A 19,213-nucleotide genomic window follows, 5' to 3' on the forward strand; every position below is an offset into this window, starting at 1 on the left:
AAGAGTACCACAAAGCATTACCTTTAAACGTATTCAACAACACTCTAATTACTGCTTGTATAATTTTATACAATTGTATATTGTCCCATAGACCTAGATTGTTTTGAGTTTGAGGGGGTTTTTTTTGTTTTGTTTTTTTTCAAAGACTGGACTATGGCAGAAGAAATAAGACAGCCTTCAGGATACAGGTGGAAAAAGGTAATCATATTTATAAATTGTGTTGGTCAATTTATTACCTCCGCCAAGGAGATTATGTTTTTGCCGGCGTTTGTCTGTTTGTTTGTTTGTCTTTTAGCAACATAACTCAAAAAGTTATGGACCAATTTTGATGAAATTTTCAGGATTTGCTGGAAATGTGAAAAGAAAGAACTGATTTCATTTTGGGGGTGATCCGGAAGAAATCCTGGATTCTGGATCACTTTGAAATTTTAGTTAACATCGTGGTAAATGGGGCCAAAAAATTGTTTCTCAATATCTCGGTTAATTATTGACCAAACCCCATGAAATTTGACTCGGGGATGGACAATGGGATCCTCTTTCATATTCCAAAGGCTGATCCGGATCTGATCCAGAAGACTGATTTTATCGCAATTTATATAAAAAATGTCGGTAGTCCTTGGCGGAGGTCTGCGCTCTCTGAGTGCTTTTCTACTTCAAATATTAGTCCGATATTTACTTAAAAACAATCTTAGATTAGTAAGGTACGATGTAAAATTAAGAAAAGATGAGTTTGTCTGTGGAATTAAACAAGATGTGTTCTGTATTTTGCAGTATACCAGTCCATTACTCAGGATTCTGACCTCAATGAGCTGGAAAGCAAACACTTGGCTAAAAAAGCAAAGCACAGCCAGAGCGACCGGGTAAAGCTGCCAGTGTATAGTCACAGCAATAGTACTAGTTACTGTGGTGTGTAGGGGTAACAAAAGTGCTGTTCAAACAATATATGTGTCCATAGAGAAGGCTCCAACCTGTCTTCCGATAGTGATGAGGAGGATGAGAGCGTTCTGGGGAATATGGTAAGAATGGCTTATTGAAAGAAATTATGATATTGTGCCTATTAATGGATTGGAATAACCAATTAATAAAAATGACTGACACTGAATTTATATTTGCTGCTGAGACCATGCTCCAGTCCTGACAGAGCCTACAGTCTCTGATAATTCCTTCTTATATCAGTCTGAGAGTTCTGTTTTGCCCCACAGCCCACCAACCATATGAACAGCTCTCTAACCAGCCTGTACAGAAAAAGTGCTGAAAACACGGAAGGCCCGAGCAGCAACCCAGCCCCACAGAGCACCAACCAGAGTTGGTACATTGACAGAGACCCCAGCAAAACCACACCTTTCATTGACTTGTGTGATGACGAGCCTGTTCAGGTAGGGCAAATCCGTTACTAATCACTGAAGTAGTGTAAAGGGACAACACAGATGTTTGTTCATCTATGTTGTCAGTGTGTTATGTATGTAATTGTATTATTGTGCAACGTTTTAGTTGAATAAGAAATTGTTGTGATTTGTTACTAGAAAAATGTCTCTGGAAAGTCTCAGAAGAAGTCCAAAAAGAGGACAAACGCAGTAACTGAACATGAAGACTCTCGACCTGTTAACAAAAAAGGTATTCTTGTCCAGTTTAATGATATGTCAGCAAAATATTTCTTACACTGGTCTCTGTTTAGCAAAAAAAATAATTGAACTGCAGTATCCAGCTTTGACATTTGAAGATGTTGGAGGAAATGAAGAAACATTAAAGGTGAATGTCTTCACATATTTTAAATGTAGTATTAGGTTGTTTTTTCCGTTTGGTCGTGACCAAGCTTGTTAATGAACACATGCAATAAACATGATGGATTGTAGCCAAGGACCAATTTCCATTTCATGTCCCATATTAACACCCACAAACACATACCATACATTATTACTATATAAGGTACTGCTGTCTGGCAAAGTGCTTGTTGTGCCTTGCCCAAGGACAGAATAAGAGCTGGGATAGAGCCACACTCCTTCAGATAGGAGCGTTGTGTTCTTACTAGTAGACCCCAAACTAATGAGAACTTTTGAGTGAAAAGGTGAATTAACATTTGTTGTAAATGTTTTATCTTTGCACTTGGAATAAGAAGTATTAAGGACTGAGCAATTTCATAATTTGTCAGTTATAATTAGTTTTTTCCACATACATTTTCCTACTTGTGCAATCGAAAAATAAATAATATTTTCTCTTAATAATTCAAGTGCATTTCTATTTATTCTCACATGTCTATAAAGGTATTTTTTGGAGGGGTTCAGTGTTTTTTGTGTTTCCACAGCCAAGATATGATATTGTAGTTGAGATCATTTATTTAATAAGATGGGGACAGTGCACATTATACATTAACCTTAATAGGAAAGATGCATTGTACCAGGTAACCTTTTGCATGTGAATGTTTTGAACCTTGCAGGATGTGTGCAAGCTGCTCCTTCACATGCGACACCCAGAGGTGTATCAGCAGTTGGGAATGGTCCCTCCCAGGGGCGTCCTGCTCCACGGGCCCCCAGGCTGTGGAAAGACTCTACTGGCTCAGGCTGTTGCAGGCGTGAGTAAACTTACTTATTGGGACAAAAGTAATACCTATTATATGTGTCTACTACAATGTATGTGCACAAGTACACATACAGTATGTTTACATGAATTGTCATTAACATGTATTGTTCCAAAATATTAACAAATTATATTAACTCAACTGTTTCAACACATTAGGAGCTGGGGCTGCCCCTGCTGAAAGTGTCTGCTCCAGAGCTTGTGTCAGGAGTGTCAGGAGAGTCAGAACAGAAGCTGAGAGAACTCTTTGACACAGCAGTGGTCAGCCCATCTTCTTTTATAGTTTTTAACAGTTTTAACTGTTATCCTTAATAGTATTATTGTGTTAGGCAGAATTTCTTTTAATCACAGCTTGTTTGGTTTCACACAGAGCTCCTCTCCGTGCATCCTCTTCATTGATGAGATTGATGCCATCACTCCAAAAAGGGAGGTGGCCTCCAAAGACATGGAGAGAAGGATTGTGGCTCAGCTGCTTACTTGCATGGATGGTATGCTGAATTTTATAGACATAATCGTAATGAGTTTGAATTGTAACTGTAAGTTATTTGTTCTTGTATCTAGACCTGAACAGTTTAACAGTAACAGCTCAGATACTGGTAATCGGTGCTACTAACCGTCCTGACTCTCTGGACCCCGCACTGCGCAGAGCGGGGCGCTTCGACAGAGAGATCTGCCTTGGTATTCCAGATGAATCGGCGCGCCTCAGGTAAGGTGCCATCTTAGGGTTAGGATAGACACAGAAGTAAATGTGCAGGTTTGGTGAGGAATTAACAACAGTGGAATTACAAGTAGTGTAGTATGTTTATTATACTAATATACTTGAAATGTTCAGCATACTACCTGCAGTAAATATACATTTTAATCAGCATCTGTAATGTGCTTCAGAATCCTCAAGACTTTGTGTCGAAAGCTGAAGCTATCTGAAGATATCGATTATGGGCAACTGGCACGGCTCACTCCAGGGTACGTGGGGGCAGACCTAATGGCACTGTGCCGAGAAGCTGCCATGTGCGCTGTCAACAGAGCTCTGCTGGAAACCCACTCAAGAAAAGCCCAGACCAAAGAGGAGTCAATAGACAACAGTCAGAAGTCTCTGGAGTGCCCATCAGACTCCTCTGTGACAACTGTTGAGCCTGCACCTGCAAAGGTAGATCACTAACATTAGATTTAAGGGCACTATATGACAAATAACATAACAAAACAACTCAAAAGGCCACAGAACTTAATTATTATTCAAATAAAATATAACAATAACAATATAACAATATACAACAAATATGAATTGCCTATCAATTACAAATAAATATTAATAATTGCAAAAACAATGCACCTTAAACATCCTCCAACATAATTTTTTTTAGGGCCTGTAGCCAAGTGTGTCACTAAAAAGCAATATACTAGTACAGGTCTATTGTATCATTATTAGCAGGAGGAGCTCTGGCACATGTTACAACTCCTGAAGAATTCAGAGCTGTTGTCAGAAGAGGAGCTGTCGGGACTATCCATCCTCATGTTGGACTTTAAATCATCACTGTCCAGTATCCAGCCCTCAGCCAAAAGGGAGGGCTTCGCCACTGTCCCTGATGTGACGTGGGATGACATTGGAGCATTAAGGGATGTCCGAGATGAACTCACCATGGCTATACTGGTGAGATGCTAAATTATTCATGATCACAAAAGACAATGATGGTATTGCCACATTTGAGGTGTCCATTATAAAGTTGTTATTTAGATAACAACAATTGTACAAGTTGTTATTTACATTATATTTAATAATTTAAATATCAATGCATTGTGCTGCTAATTAGCCATTTTAACAAGCACCTCGACTCCCAAAGGGGGACAAGAGGCAAATCCAACCAAACTCCATGAAAATTCAGTATTTTATTATATAAAACATGAAATGCCAGTGTACGCATTTTATTTATGTGTATTTGACAGGCCCCTGTGCGCTCCCCAGAACAGTTCAAGGCCTTGGGGCTCAGTGCTCCTTCAGGAGTGCTGCTGGCTGGACCACCTGGATGTGGGAAGACATTACTTGCTAAGGTGAAGTCTATGCACACTTTTTAGTAACTGTTTTTGGAGAAATGTGAGTATATAGAAGGCAGATGCCAGTATTTTAATTGTTTTTCTGTTTGTCCTGATACAGGCTGTGGCCAATGAGTCAGGCCTGAACTTCATTTCTGTCAAGGGCCCAGAGCTGCTGAACATGGTGAGTCACTGTGGTGTCTGACATCAGTGTGGCTGTGTACTTTGGCTCAGTGGGCTCTGTCTGTGCATATGCAGTACGTGGGAGAGAGCGAGCGCGCTGTCCGGCAGGTCTTTCAGAGGGGACGAAACTCCGCCCCATGTGTCATCTTCTTTGATGAAATTGATGCTTTATGCCCTCGACGATCCGGACATGAGGTACACATTCATAACTGAATACTGAATAATCTTATGGCATATACTGCATTTGGGAAAATGGCAAGGGAGTTCCGTATATTTTTTACACATAAAAGAGGCTATTTACTTTGTAATTCTGTTCCAAAATTGACATGATTCAATTTTTTTGACATATCTCTTAGTCCGGGGCCAGTGTGCGTGTGGTCAACCAGCTGCTGACTGAGATGGATGGTTTGGAAACACGGCGGCAAGTTTACATTATGGCTGCCACCAACAGGCCAGGTTGGTTATGTGTTCTAGCACATCCGTGTGGCTCAGTGAAGCACCTGCAGGTGTATCTTTAAATATGGATGCTTTTTGTGGGTCATCCTAACAATGGGAATGTTTCTTTTAGATATTATTGACCCAGCCATACTCAGACCCGGCCGTCTTGATAAAACCCTGTATGTCGGTCTACCACCGGCAGCTGATCGACACGCCATTCTCCTCACTGTCACCAAGGTACATTAAATATGACACTGTGCCTTTGAAGAAATTTAACATTTGACTAATCTTTCTCCCAAACAGAAGTTTAGATCTGCCTCCATCTGTTGACTTTTTTCTCATAACCATCACATTTCCATCTCACTTTTCCACACACCTCTTCCCACTCATCTGAACCAAAGCATTTATAGTTAAGCTGAATATTAATTTCTCTAATTTTATATTTTTAACTTGTGGCCATACCAGCTTGTCAAAGCCTGATCCCGATCTCGGAAGCTAAGCAAGGCCGGGCCTGGTTAGTACTTGGATGGTGACCGTTGGGAAAATCAGATGCCACAGTGGGGCATCAAAAAAAATTATTGTTGTGTCCTTACCTAGTATGAAAGTGGTGTGTGCGTGAGTGATGGTGGTGGTCAGAGGGACCAGTGGCGTCGATTGGCGTGGCAGCCTTGCTTCAGTCTACCTCAGGGCATCTGTGACTACAATAGTAGCTTACCACCATTGGGTATGGAGTGAATGAATAAAGCATCTTTATGACAAGTGTCTGTGAAAAGCGCTATATATAAAAAAAATTACTTAAAAATCTGCTTTATAGGCCTACCCTATTTTTAGACTTGATAAAAACCACAAAAAATATAGATCTAATGAAGACTTTATTGTTGACCTGCTGTGTTTTCAGGGGGGGACCCGGCCTCAGCTGGACCATGATGTCAGCTTGGAAGACATAGCATTTGATGAGCGCTGCGACTGCTTCACGTGAGTGTGCCTAAATGACCAATGGATGGTTTGATGAACATAAAAGATAAATGAGTATTTATGTTCTAGTGGGGCCGACCTTACAGCTTTAGTGAGAGAGGCATCTGTCAGTGCTCTAAGTACCTACCTCGAAGCCCACAGTTCTTCAGTGTCCACCAGTGGTGAGTATGGGCTCGCTTTATACTTGTGTTCAGTCTAAAATTTAGTACAGTTAGGAAACACTTGGGTCTTCTGGGGCCAGGGATCCTCTGGAAGTGACAATGTGAATTTCAGAGAGACATTTGTGGTGAAATAAAGGAATAATATAATCAAAAAAATTATAGCATCTGTCATGGTATCCTACCACACAAAGCTGTTTCTATAGTATTGGTTATGGTATCGTAACCTACTGATTACTATCTCCTGTTCTCAGGTCAGGACCGTGTAGTTGACATCAAAGTGAAGAAACAGAATTTTGAAACTGCATTCAAGAAAGTTCGGCCCTCAGTGTCTAAAAAGGTAAGTTGTTCCATCTGGCTTCTTTCTTGTGACCTTTGGCTGAACTCGTGCTTCTGATAATTGGTGATTTTTTTTTTCTTCAGAGAAAAATGTGTTATGCAATGCATGTTGCATGTTTACATTTGTAAACATCATCAGTTTTTATCATCTTTGTATTATCATCAATATGCTTCAATGTTTACTTCAATGACAACTTCACACTATTAAGTTAAGCACTTACTTAACTACTTAACTATTGCTGCCAGTACAATACTAATCCAGCTACTACACTACTTTTTCAAATGTGCAGCACTCAAAAGCAGAGACAGGACACTCTAGAGCTGAGCAGCTATAGAAGGTAGAAGTGGTACTATTAAAGTCCTTCAATGTCCTGACTTGCCTCAAATCATCCCATTAAGTGCAGATTTGTGGATTGATTTGTATGGTGTGCTTCCTTCTGAAATGGGTGACTTCTAAAAACATATTCTCTACTCCAGACCATGAATGGGGTATTGAGTCTTTGCTTGTTTTCTAACCTAGATTTATAAATGTGCTGTGTGCAGGACCGTCAGATGTACGAGCAGCTCCGGGAGTCTCTCAGCCCATAACCTTCCCAACATGATCCCAGTCCTCCTCCACAACGCACACTTTCATATTTTATGTTAAAATAAACCATAACAATTTTTGTTTGTGCTTTTTATGTGTTAAACTTGAGACTGAGACTAAAAGCAGCCCACACATGCACAGTCTGTGTGTTTAATAGTGCTTAATTTGTAAATGTTGCCAAAACAAAAGTGGCTTTGGGACAGGAGTCCATACCTGGTATGAACAATACTTTACCAGAACATACACAACAGGTGAGTATATGCACCAGACAGTATACTGTCTATGATAGGCACTCCAGTGCCAAAATAAAAAACAGACAGCAGTCATACTCAATTCTAAACCATATAAAAGGCCAGTCTGACTGCCTGCTTGTTTCTAATGTTGTCCCCACTCTGAGCATAAAAGTTAAACCTAGACATCGTGCACAGAGGCTTTAGTCTTGTTGGCGCACTAGTCATACTAGTATCTATAGGCTGGTCGTAACTTTCATATTTCAATCTTAAGACGAGCTGGTGCACTTGGCTCCTGGTGTTTAATAACAAACAGGTGTACACGTGGGTGGGTACATGCTTACAAGTATAACAGGGGACTTGAGGCCTTGAACATATTTTAGTTGAAAAGGGATTAAGAATATAAATATTGTACTTGACATATTGCAACAAAACATATGTAACAGTTACAGAAATATCATTTTATTAGTTTACATAAAATATAATTTTATATCCAACTAAGCTGTTTAGTCAGTTGAGAATGGGAGTAAGAAAAGTTATTTAAAGATATATATTTAAATAGCTGTGGGAGATTTTAATCCAACTGAATTAAAATGGAACAGAAATACTGCTGAACAACAGAACTCTTAATGTGACCTTTAAATCTTCTCAATACATACATCTCAAACAAATAAAAGGCACTTAATCAGTAACACCACATGTGCATGGGTCATCATAACAGCTCAAACAATCAGCAAAGGTGCAACAATTTCAATTTTATCAAGAGTCACTCGGCTTATCATTGAGAACGGACAGTCAGCGATGGACACAAGTTCAAAGTTCATCAGCAGTTGTTTGGGCTACTTAACACTGGCCTGGTTAAGATGACTCCTTGCTTCTACAAGGGAGTGTTTGTTGGAACAAACAATCCATTGTAGAAACATTCAAATTTATCTAAATTTGTCAACAGATGGATGTCAGGAAACAAAGATACAATGCTTTCTGCAGTTCTGCCAGAGTTAGATCATATATTTTAGTAAGTGTCAATAGAAATGTGAAATTAATAAATTTGTCCCCTGGACAGAATTGACGGGTTTAATCCTGCACTGTCTCACAGGCCTGTACCCTGGTTGTCACAGTCACAACATACAGCTCCAGCCTGCCAGGTCTGAAAGCCTGTGGCAGAACAAGGCTGTAGGACGAGGGGAGGTTGGTAGTTTTAAAGTTTACTCCTGTTTAACGTCTCCTTTGAGCTTTCTCTTGATGCGGGAGTATGGACTAAGTGTGTCGTCCATGATAAAATCATACAGAACTCTGACCCAAGATGTATACTGGGGCAGGTCCTCATAGTACTCTGCAGCAATCTTCTTTACCTGGAAACAAAAGCAACATAAGCAGCAGCATTAACCCCTCAGTCTTAGAAGACAAGTGGCCAAAAACCCATGGCATTAGAGGTAGTCTTACTGCATATGAAATAAACTTAGAATGGACTGGAAGATAACTATGGTCAAAGACTCAGATCATGCACTCACCATGGGCAGCCTGCGTCCGGGGATGCTTGGGAAGTCGTGGTGCTCATTATGATAGCCCACATTGAAGGTCAGCAGGTTGAGAGACCCATAGTACGAGTAGGTCTCGTGGCCTTTAAGGAACATGTAATGCTCTGCAATGAAGTGACCAGAGATGGGGTGCAGGCCCATCCCCAACAAAGAGCCAGCCATCATGTAGACCACAGGCTTAGCCCCCCACAGCCAGAACAGCAGAACATTGAAACTGGTCTGGATGAGAAGATTGGTGAGCTCCAGCTGAGAGATGGGTTTGGGGTTGATGCACAATGGACGGACAGCGTAGAAAAGTGGCTGCAGAATGATCCAGACAAACTTGCGAAAACGTGTGCAGAAGAACCAGCCTTCAAACTCTGTGGGGATGTCCACATCCACTCCATCTCCACCCAGATAGCGGTGATGGTCCAGGTGGTAGCGCTTGAAAGAGGCTGAATATGGCAGGCCAATGGGCAGGTTTGCAAACATCGCAAAGTAACGATTCCACGTTCCCTTGTTGTTTCCAAAAGCTGTGTTATGAGATATTTCATGAATAGCAAGTGTCATAGAGTGGTTGACACAGCTCCCAAATGTATAAGTCCAGAACAAGACCCACTTCCAGTCCAGGTCTTTGACCAAATAGAAGGCTAGAAACTGGATGGCAACCATCATACACACGATCCATTTGAGCCTCGGGTCAGGGCCCATCAGTGACTTGATTTCTGGATATTTGGCTGTAAGAAAAAAAGGGAGCCACACAGTTAGATTTCAGATATTTTATCTATTTTATAATAAAAATAGCTTCATCATGATGAAAAATAAGACAGAGTTTAGCAGTAGAAATCTCATCAATCTCAAGTTCTTCGTGTCAGAGAGGTGTTCTAGAGGTTAGTGTGCATGAATACACAGCTTTATCTACACTTTATCTGTTACAACTGGTTGACTGGTGGAAAGTCAACAGGTAGGCCATTCCAGGTGACATAAGTCAACATAGCACAACAAAACTGACAGATTACATACATGTTAGCTGATAGCATCATGGCAAAACAATGTAATTACAAAAGAATGCGTTTAGAAAGACGAACCCTGCCTCCATAAATATAGTCGCGTAGTGCGGTAATCAGAGACGTTCTTTGGTTTCATTGTTTCAGAGCCTCATTACAAATGTGGTGTCATGAGGAAGTGCTGAAACAGGTAGTCATACAAGGCCCAGCAGGCCCTGTGCCGTAAGCCCTCAAAGGAGAGTGTCATGTGACCACCATTCTCTATACGCAAGTCCAGACAAGGCCCCTGCAGACCCAAACTACACTCCGACCTTCTGTATGTTCCGCTAGTGAGACACCTTAGTAAACAATTCAACCTAAAGCTTGATCCGCATTAAATCCTGTTTCTGCACAAATGGGTCATTCAATCGCTGAGCAAGAAGGTTAATTTATTTTTTACAATGCATGGGGAGTTGGACATACAACAAACGTAACTCAAAACAACAAACTTCTGCGTAAAGGTGCATGGAAGCGAGTGTGCGGTCAGCAGTCCAAAGTCCGTTAGGTGCAGTTGTAGTCCCGTAGCAGTGTGCGCACTTCAGTCAGTTCAGGGAGTGGCGACGGATGAGGAGTCAACTTCACCAGAATATTCGGATACCGCAATACCAAAGCATACTATTAACAATAATGACTCAGTCTTAAAGGCCAGAGTAAACCTGTATGTGTGGCATGTACCGTGAACTGATCTAGTATATAAAATATTAGAAATTTTGAAGTTTTCCTTTTTTTTTTTAGTTGACACATCTTTCCGGTCTACTTAAAAACCGTTAGCTAGCCCACTTGCATAGCCTAGTACTCCATGACTGCAGTCATTTATCAAACAAATGAACTCATGGTAACAATATCTGTAATTTCCATTGTTCTAAGTAGTTACGAGCGCAAAGTCACCATTGTACAATTCCTTGTGTATTAATATTCATACATCTCCAGTTTAGGTAAACGCTGCTAAAGGCGAAGCTAAAGTTAGCTTACCCAAGATCTCTTTCCTCCTGTCGGCATGAGGCTGGTCTGTGTACACCCATTCGTAGTCCTCACGCGGAACCCGGTTACCCATGGCGGTGTTCGGTTAACTATTCTTCCAGGTAAGCAGATGGACGTTTGCGGAGAGTTTCTGGTCTTTGCGCGTGTTTTCTCACCACTGACTGTACCCCTCGACCAGGTCGCTGCTTTCCGGTGCTTGTCACCGAAGTGTCGCTGCTGCTCAGAGTCGCCTGGAACTGCCCCGCCCTCGCCTCGAGTGGGCGAGGCCTCCTGCACTTCGCAGTAGTTACATAGACCATATGGTACTTACTAAAAGTATTTAATTTATTTAGCCATAAAGACTCATAGGTTTCTTTATGTCATTTCTACTTTGAATTTCATAAGAGATAATGAAGAACAAATCACTTTTCTGGTAATTATTACGTTCTACTTTCATAAGGAATATCAAAAACATAAATTCACAAGTATTGTTAATCGTAGTGGTTATCAAATCAACGCGTATTTAAGCTTTTCATATAAAAATCTTGCATGCCCTTCCACCCAATAAGCCTACTCACACAGCTACCCGACCCCATACACTGTGTGTTATATCATATTATATGATATTATATTATATATTAATACATCAAATTCTGATGTTATAGAAGGCCCACATGTCCAAAACATCTAAATCTAAAAATCTCCAACGTGTTTCAAGAGACTCTGTACTGTATCATTTCAGACCCCTATTCATTAGTAGTAATTTAATTTAGAGGTCAAGGCTCTAAAACTTAACACAGTAAGGACTATCAATTGATGAGTTGTTTTATTTGTTTTTTTCCATTTGTACATTTTAACAATAGTGTGCAACAAAACCACAGTTGGCCACAAATAGGCAAACTTTGAAGATACTTCTTCTTGGTATACATAAATGAGATAATTCACAATCTACAGTTTTAAATTACAGAGATTACAGTACAGATTTCTAAACTGAGACTCAGTCTCAAAATAAGACACTAGATTATATATATGACTGCTGACTGTGTTTTCACACATTTTTGTCAACTGTTTGTCAACCTTTTTCACAAAATTATCATGCCAATAAAGCCTTCTAAATAAAGAAAATATTAAAAGACAAGAGAAATATGACCTTTCTAAAGAAATCCCACAGGCAACAAGTCTATGACATGATATTCAGGTGATGTAGTGCTGCTGTACAGAGGGACCATATTCAAACTGTAGGCAGTAACCTTTTTATTCAGTCATTTCTGTTGTACACTTTAGCTCTGTCTTAAGGAAGATACTGGATCAATGCTAACGTGTGTATAGTTCCTTGGCGCTTTTACCAAGAGATAAAAAGATTTATGTAAATAAAAGATATTTGCATGTTTCTAAATGTTTACCATTTCATATGGTTTTAGGCGCAGGACATGGACCATGCACAAAACGCTGGGTGACAAATAAGATGTGGTAGATCCACACACGCTCCAAAGAACGGGCTCAGAACTAAATTTAGGGTGCATGATTTACTTAATTGTTCTTTCACTATTTGGAGAAGACCAAGAGCAGCTGTACAGAGTATGCCGTCAAGTTCACAATGGCCCAGCACACCTCTGTGTAGGATAGTACTGTCAACAGTGCGTCACTGCTGCAGTTATCGTTCTTTCAACATCATGAAACCAGGTTAGTTGTGCTTTTTTGCACATGGCAAAAGACAGATTGCAAAACGCCAATCTAGGACATTTTCTTATATCCAAATTAACAAAAAGAAAAAATACATACAAAAACAATAAGAAGTGGTCAGGAAAATATGACAGAAACACTGACATGGGCGGGGGGGCGCTTATGACTTTTGAGGTTGGGGGATGTGTCCAGTCCACGAGTGATCAGTCCAACTGCTTTTTTTTTTTTTTTTTTCTCCATTATTTTTTGCTGCGCAGGCGTTTCGAGTGCCGGGGGAGCTCTGAGCTTTTCCTTGTGCGTTTGAGGGGTCTATCCTGGTCTTTGGGCACAGATGGACTGGCACTTCCTGCCAGTATCACAGTGGCCACGTTACTTGCAGGGGAGGAGGTGGAAGTGGAAGGGGCAGCAGAGGCAGGTTGGGACCCCATTGCAGCCGCACTACTGTCCAGCAGCTCTCGCAGCTTGTGTTCCAGCTCTGCAAGCCGTGCATTTTGCTCTGCCATCACCTGACTCTGCTCCAGGAGTTTCTGCTCCTGGTCTTGCAGCTGTTTCTGTTGCTCCAGCTGCTTCACGCGAATTTCCTGCATCTCTCTGCGCAAAACGGTCATGGAGGCACCATTCACTTTCACCTGCTGCTGCACTTTGGTCATCTCTGAGCGAGATGGTGTGTTTTTGGCCAGAAGAGACATGGTGGTCAAGGAGGTGGAGGGACCAGCCACTGAAAGGAATGCAAGTCAGTAATACAATAGGAAAACACAAGCAAATTACAATAATGACCATTTTCAATTAAAAATATTGTCAGTTTTACCTTGCACAGTGCCAATAATGCGACCAGTGAGTTCAGCTCCTGGCAGCTTCTTCTTCAAAATGGGAACAATCTTCTCATCAAAGTACTCCATAGCCATGGAGGAGATGTCCCGCAGCTCTTGTAGCACCTCATGTGCCCGCTGAGGAGCACGAGTAGAGTTTACATACCTCAGTACACGGTAGATCTCATCTATGACCTGTAGGTAAAGTGTACAAGATGAACAGATGCTCTGATTCTGACTACCCCAGTAAACAGTGTTATATGATTCAAATTAACAGAACTTAGTTTTTTGTTTTTCTTGCATAATTTACAATATAATTTGTTTATGAAAACCATGAATTATCTCATTTGTGATCTTGACCTGTTATTTTCAACAACCACTGTACTATAGAAATTTCACAAGGAATTGACCTTTCCAGGTATGAAGCAGCACAAGTTGGAATCAACATATTTCATGAAGGTCATGTTAAGGAGAGAGAGCCGAGTCTCCACAGCAGCCAGGATGTCTGCATGACGGGCCAAAGAGTGGTTCCTCCTCTCTGACTCTCGTCTGCAAGAGGTCAAAAGGCCATATCATTAAATTGTGTGAGCATGTAAATTATCTTTATTAAATGGGTTAAACATTAACATAAAGTTCCTTTATAATCTTATCAATAATTGGTAAATAATTAGATAAAACCATCAACATTTTGCATGTCCTGCTCCTATGGTTTAAGATGAACACAGTGGACTATTTCAACTCTCAGTTATTGACACAAGCTATTCTTTAAAAAAAAAAAAAAAACATTTTGGAGGCCCTTACACTGCTGACCATCGACAAATAAATGAAAAAAAAAAAAAAAAAAAAAAAAAAACTAATTCAATCATGCCACTGGTCAACTATGAGTGCAGTTACTGACCTAGGCAGCTGTGCTTTGACCTGCCTCTGGCACAGACTGTGGTATCTCTCCACCTTCAGGAAGCCCTGGTTCAGCACGCGCTGGCAGATCATGTCCAGGCGTTTACACACCTGGAGAAGAGGCAAACACCAATACATTCAACCAGAGCAGAACCTAAGAAAATTTTACTGCATGTATAAACATCGCCTTAACTGAGGTGAGTTACGAGCCCAAAATAGTGATCATCAGTCAGACATAACCAACACAACTGGGGATCTGAACTACAGCTGTCGCGCATGCAGATCAAATGTCCGAAACTTTTCGTAGAGAAACTGTGAAGCTGATTTCACAGACTACCAGTACAGTGTCACCACGAGTATGTGGGGCTGTTTTTCATCCCGAGACCACGGAGTGTCTGGAGTCTGGAGTCGTGAGCAGCACTGGCGAACTTTGGGACCGCACTTATTTGCCATTACACAGAGATCACTGACGCGTACTCACACGGAGAGAGTGCGCAGCATAAACATTCATCTCATATAGAGCCATGTCTATGGTGCGCAGTATAAAATAATAACGAGGTTGTAATTAGCATTAGCTTTGTTCCTGCAGCTGGATTGTTTTTGTCACCTACCGAACGCAGAAGGCTGATTTCATCGTAAGAAAGAAAGTTGAGAATCGTCTCTATGGCCACAATAGGTAATCCCAACAGCGGGTTGTTCTGGTGGGATGGATCTGCGGGAGAACCCGACTGTCTGGGCGCAATCGTGTTCGAGTCCAGGGACCCAACACATCCATCAACTCTCTCCACCACAGCCGCCATCTTGGTTTGTTAAGGAGGTGGCGGAAGTGACGTATAAGAGTGCGTGTGTGCGTGCGTGCGTGTCCTTGATCCATGTCTTGGATGCCTGTGCTAACATGAGAGCAACACTGTGTGGCAGTATCACAGACTGTATAAGTATGTTGCACAGATGTCTCTGACTTTACCATGGATGAAAGTAGGTTCATACACCATGGAAGTATAAGAAGAACTTTTTATACTTGCATGGTTCATACATTAAAGTGTCACCCAAGGAGACAACCTGACCTGGCCCTCGTCCCGCTTTTTCACTGAGTGATGCTACATGAATGATATAAAATGAAATTTGTCTCACTTTTGAGAGTAGTTTCTGGCCTTTCAGGTTATCATTTTTGTCTTGCCACATTAATTTGCCCTTTTTACATGGTTCATCCTTCTTAATCTGAAAGAAATCAGATTTCTCACATCAGATGTTTCATGACATTTAGTATTCTGATAACTTGAAGTCATATCACAAATAACACACATCACACCAGGTCACCTTAGGGCTTTTGGACTTCACATTTCAAAGTCATGCCCTCTCTGACATTTACACCAGAAACAAACATCCTTATATCTCTTGAGGTGTTACAGTTCGTAATTTTATTACAGATACAATGTTATGTATGAGAGGATGAGCATGAACAATACACTTAATAAATAATAGATAATTTCTATATAAGCCTATGTTGGTTTTGTTAGATTGTTTCATTATGGTATTTTGACTTTTGAGTATTTTTCATTTGAATACTGTGATTACAATAATGAGTAAAATTTATATGAATCCAATGTGTAAAGTGTTAAATGTGTCCTGTTTGAAAAGACAACATAAGTTTGTTCCATTATTTTATCAGATTTTTTTCAGACACTAGTTTTTAACTAGTTTTAAAATTTTCAAAAAGCAAAGTTCACAATATTATCAAAATGTATGGTCCACTTCTAAATGCATGTGAAACAGTTTGTCTGTTCATGAGGGTGATGTTTGATGTGGTGTGATGTTAATATGCGTGTACACTGTGGACATTTCCAAGTGTCCATGGTCCGAGCAATGCACTTATTTACTTATTATGTTGTCCATTTGTGTAGATTGCATAAGTCTAGGGACTAGCATGTTCCAATCATGGGCTGCCGAGGACCTTTCCAAGCCACTGTCCAACTTGACCTGAAGTTGATGTTTAAGTTAGTCCATATCTGAAGAGTCCAGTTCACTGAGAAACCTTTGACATTTGCTCATAAGCATTTTGATGGCCTCTGTCACCAGGACGTCAGGTGGGAGGATGCCAGTCGACTCAACTGTAACTGTAATATAAAAACAGATATCAGTTATCTCAAATACGCAATAGCAGTATAATGCACTGTTTAAGCAAACTGCAATCTACAAATACAACAAAACTAAAAGTCTGCAACTCTTATGGGGAAAGATACAGAAGGCATCCAATAAGATATGAGAAAACTTTGCACTGGTTTAAATACATATTGAAAAATAAATATTGACATAGTTAAGTACAATACATCTGTTTATGGGTTGAGCAGGACTAGTGGGGTCATATACATACAGATGAAGTGGTCCCGTACACGTCCAAGTTTCACCAAGTTCTTTAGGTCATCATGCCGAAGGACCTCTCTGCTGCATGTGTCCAGACGACTGTTTACAACTTTGGCAACCTTTTCCCCTTTAATTGGATTAAAGGACATATATAAATATACAATTATAGCAGCAGCAGCAGCAGCAATAATAATAGAAGAAGAAGTAGAAGAAGAAGAAGAAGAAGAAGTAGAAGTAGAAGAAGAAGAAGAAGAAGAAGAAGAAGAACAACAACAATCATCATCATCATCTTTTTTCTGTACTATCGACTAAATTAGTATAATTCCCCAAGGCTTTTGCAAATCCATGAAAGGTCAATTTTCCATTCATATAAAGTTAAACTTTCTGGTATCCAATTAGATTGAACAGTTTCCTCCAAAATTCTCCTCTCACCATTGTGCTCCTCCAGCTCTATGACACCTCTGGAAAAGCAGCGCTGGAGCCGCTCCGCCTGCTCCCCCTCCACCCGTTCCAGCAGCGTGATCTCTGGGAGAAGTCTGTAGCTGGCTGTAGCCACAGGCGAGAACTTAGCATGGTCCTTACCTATACATCACTCACATGATCAGGTGCTGTAGTGAAGAAAACCTTTACATTTTAGATGATATGGGCACTCACCAATGCCTTTGACACAATGCATGATAATGTCCAGCTCCTGTCCTGGTCTCAGCTGTGCGATCAGAATATCATCATGCACTGGTCCAATAACTGCATCTGCAAACACGTCTGCCTGGTTTCCAATGGGCATCCACTTAAGGTCTCTGGAATACACTGAGAGGAAAAATATTTTTGCTCACACATGCCAGTGCAGATAGAAATTCAAATTAATTTTTTGGTTAATTTTAAATACAATACACAAATGAGCCAACAGAAGCCATACCCATGTGGTGCAGGTAGAGCTCTTTGGGATCTGAAGAGTCCTTGCTGGCCCTGGGGTTACGGCTGCATTTCACCTTTAGCTGGAGCTGGATGGTGTCAATCTCTGAGCCCTCTTCTGCACCTGTGTCCTCACCTAAAGGTAATAGTTAAATTTAATTAAAAAGGACTGAGGGCTACACCAAATAATGGTATACCTCAGACAATTATTGGGGAAATGGTAAGAATAATTTTCACATAAAAAATTTCAGAGACTATTATAATCCTAGATGTGGGGCAAGATTGATTATTTCGATTATTGTCTAGGCCATTAACTTTATGTACAACAACCAAAATCTGTAACTTAACGATACTGATTTTAGCTGTGCCCCATCTGTATTAAATATTATAGGCCCATAGAATATTGTGATGTCATCTGTATCCCTACAATACTGTACTTGCTGTGTACAGTCCTTAACCACTTTGTTCCTTCACTTCCAGGCAGAAGAAATTTGTTACTTATTGTTTATTAGTTAATACACTTCGGGCGTGACTTTTTCCAAATGATTTCTATGCGTTCAAATTCAGTCAGCCAATTTTAATGGAGGAACAATTAGCTCTGACCATTTCAAGTTCTTTGATAAATCATCCATACATTATTATTTTATAATACAGACAAACCTGAGTTTCTGTATTCAAACAAGCGTGGGTCTGCTCTGATAGGTATGAGGCCTAGTCTATGGGCCAGGACCTCATCCTGAACAATGGACGTGTTGTTGTAGATAAACACCTTCTCTATGGCCATGGTTGGGACCTAGAAACACAGTTTCTCAATTTCATAGTCTTCAAACTAGGCGTGATGTGACATAATTCATTAGATGCGATACCTCAGCCAAAAGGATTCTTCTGAATGCGTTGGCAATGGCTGCATCTACGCCCACCATGTCAAACTCCATATTGTTCTCATCCAGTTGAACTACATTGATGCTGAAGTTCTGAAAGAAAACATATGTATTCTAACCATCTCCTACTCAGATCTACAATCAGACATAAAGCAATTTCTTTCGTGATACACCAAGACATGTATACCTTTTGGAATTTTCTCAAGTTCCAAGTGTCGTCGTAACCGGGATAGTTTCCCGGAAAATCCGTTGTATGGACCTGAAGTCAGTGCAAACATACATTTAACAAGTCCAAATAAAACTAACACATGCATAAATACCATGGTGGTGACTCGTTATATCTGATAATACAGTATCAGTAATTGTGATTTTGTATTTTCTCCTTATTTCTCAGACATGAGTCCACTATCGTGCAACCCACATTTATCATAATTTACTTACATTTTTGACACCAAATTCCCCCAAAATCACCCGACTTCGGATTTCTTCCACGTTCTTCATAGCGTCCGCCATGACTTTATAAACCCCGCCCACAACACGTCAACTTCCGAGCACGTGGTTGTCTTTCGTAAATAAAGATATCATTTAACTTTTTAATGAGGTGAACCCATGGATCTACTAACCAAAGCTGTGAAC

General features: G+C 40.5%; 4 protein-coding genes across 5 annotated transcripts; 1 reads left to right on the forward strand and 3 right to left on the reverse strand.

The window, feature by feature from the left end:
- Positions 1–139: 139 nt before the first annotated feature.
- On the forward strand, positions 140–7,360 carry nvl (nuclear VCP like). 2 transcript variants are annotated; one of them, XM_055162931.1, is made up of 20 exons: positions 140–198; positions 772–1,016; positions 1,203–1,376; positions 1,524–1,614; positions 1,676–1,749; positions 2,435–2,569; positions 2,734–2,835; positions 2,945–3,062; positions 3,136–3,280; positions 3,460–3,721; positions 4,001–4,222; positions 4,516–4,620; positions 4,724–4,786; positions 4,861–4,980; positions 5,142–5,241; positions 5,354–5,460; positions 6,122–6,198; positions 6,268–6,359; positions 6,611–6,696; positions 7,239–7,360. In XM_055162931.1, exons 2-20 carry the CDS (start codon positions 1,014–1,016, stop codon positions 7,281–7,283), a joined length of 2,121 nt encoding a protein of 706 aa, XP_055018906.1. In that variant the 5' UTR covers positions 140–198; positions 772–1,013; the 3' UTR covers positions 7,284–7,360. The 2 variants fall into 2 exon arrangements, with proteins under 2 accessions (XP_055018906.1, XP_055018907.1); XM_055162932.1 differs by having other exon boundaries at positions 4,004–4,222.
- A 591-nt stretch (positions 7,361–7,951) lies between these two features.
- Positions 7,952–11,278, reverse strand: degs1 (delta(4)-desaturase, sphingolipid 1). The gene is made up of 3 exons (XM_020921229.2): positions 11,047–11,278; positions 9,023–9,765; positions 7,952–8,863 (listed from the first exon to the last, which is right to left on the reverse strand). The coding sequence occupies exons 1-3, from the start codon at positions 11,126–11,128 to the stop codon at positions 8,717–8,719; spliced, it is 972 nt and encodes a 323-aa protein (XP_020776888.1). The 5' UTR covers positions 11,129–11,278; the 3' UTR covers positions 7,952–8,716.
- Positions 11,279–11,841: 563 nt separating this feature from the next.
- fbxo28 (F-box protein 28) lies at positions 11,842–15,431 on the reverse strand. Its single transcript, XM_020921360.2, has 5 exons — positions 15,035–15,431; positions 14,425–14,534; positions 13,937–14,075; positions 13,526–13,721; positions 11,842–13,435 (listed from the first exon to the last, which is right to left on the reverse strand). The coding sequence occupies exons 1-5, from the start codon at positions 15,221–15,223 to the stop codon at positions 12,957–12,959; spliced, it is 1,113 nt and encodes a 370-aa protein (XP_020777019.1). The 5' UTR covers positions 15,224–15,431; the 3' UTR covers positions 11,842–12,956.
- A 387-nt stretch (positions 15,432–15,818) lies between these two features.
- Positions 15,819–19,133, reverse strand: polr1c (RNA polymerase I and III subunit C). Its single transcript, XM_020921404.2, has 9 exons — positions 19,019–19,133; positions 18,765–18,836; positions 18,563–18,670; positions 18,357–18,489; positions 17,701–17,832; positions 17,439–17,591; positions 17,217–17,366; positions 16,795–16,911; positions 15,819–16,537 (listed from the first exon to the last, which is right to left on the reverse strand). The coding sequence occupies exons 1-9, from the start codon at positions 19,088–19,090 to the stop codon at positions 16,419–16,421; spliced, it is 1,056 nt and encodes a 351-aa protein (XP_020777063.1). The 5' UTR covers positions 19,091–19,133; the 3' UTR covers positions 15,819–16,418.
- Between the last annotated feature and the right edge of the window lie 80 nt (positions 19,134–19,213).

Source organism: Boleophthalmus pectinirostris, unplaced genomic scaffold (assembly GCF_026225935.1).
Source record: "Boleophthalmus pectinirostris isolate CB_2022bp ecotype Guang Dong unplaced genomic scaffold, ASM2622593v1 HiC_scaffold_5, whole genome shotgun sequence".
NCBI classification, from domain to species: Eukaryota; Metazoa; Chordata; class Actinopteri; order Gobiiformes; family Gobiidae; genus Boleophthalmus; species Boleophthalmus pectinirostris.

What these genes read in the sequence shown, in the direction of transcription:
- nvl (XM_055162931.1), top strand. An exon ending in GCTGCTTACTTGCATGGATG is followed by an intron (nt 3,063 to 3,135) that starts GTATGCTGAATT and finishes TCTTGTATCTAG; the next exon opens with ACCTGAACAGTTTAACAGTA. An exon ending in GGCTGCCACCAACAGGCCAG is followed by an intron (nt 5,242 to 5,353) that starts GTTGGTTATGTG and finishes TGTTTCTTTTAG; the next exon opens with ATATTATTGACCCAGCCATA.
- degs1 (XM_020921229.2), bottom strand. Translation starts at nt 11,128, where the DNA reads ATGGGTAACCGGGTTCCGCGTGAGGACTACGAATGGGTGTACACAGAC. An exon ending in CAGGAGGAAAGAGATCTTGG is followed by an intron (nt 9,766 to 11,046) that starts GTAAGCTAACTT and finishes TTTTTCTTACAG; the next exon opens with CCAAATATCCAGAAATCAAG. An exon ending in CCGGACGCAGGCTGCCCATG is followed by an intron (nt 8,864 to 9,022) that starts GTGAGTGCATGA and finishes TTTTGTTTCCAG; the next exon opens with GTAAAGAAGATTGCTGCAGA.
- fbxo28 (XM_020921360.2), bottom strand. Translation starts at nt 15,223, where the DNA reads ATGGCGGCTGTGGTGGAGAGAGTTGATGGATGTGTTGGGTCCCTGGAC. An exon ending in AAATCAGCCTTCTGCGTTCG is followed by an intron (nt 14,535 to 15,034) that starts GTAGGTGACAAA and finishes CCTCTTCTCCAG; the next exon opens with GTGTGTAAACGCCTGGACAT. An exon ending in CATTATTGGCACTGTGCAAG is followed by an intron (nt 13,436 to 13,525) that starts GTAAAACTGACA and finishes CATTCCTTTCAG; the next exon opens with TGGCTGGTCCCTCCACCTCC.
- polr1c (XM_020921404.2), bottom strand. Translation starts at nt 19,090, where the DNA reads ATGGCGGACGCTATGAAGAACGTGGAAGAAATCCGAAGTCGGGTGATT. An exon ending in GGGAATTTGGTGTCAAAAAT is followed by an intron (nt 18,837 to 19,018) that starts GTAAGTAAATTA and finishes CACTGACTTCAG; the next exon opens with GTCCATACAACGGATTTTCC. An exon ending in GTTTGAATACAGAAACTCAG is followed by an intron (nt 17,833 to 18,356) that starts GTTTGTCTGTAT and finishes TATTACCTTTAG; the next exon opens with GTGAGGACACAGGTGCAGAA.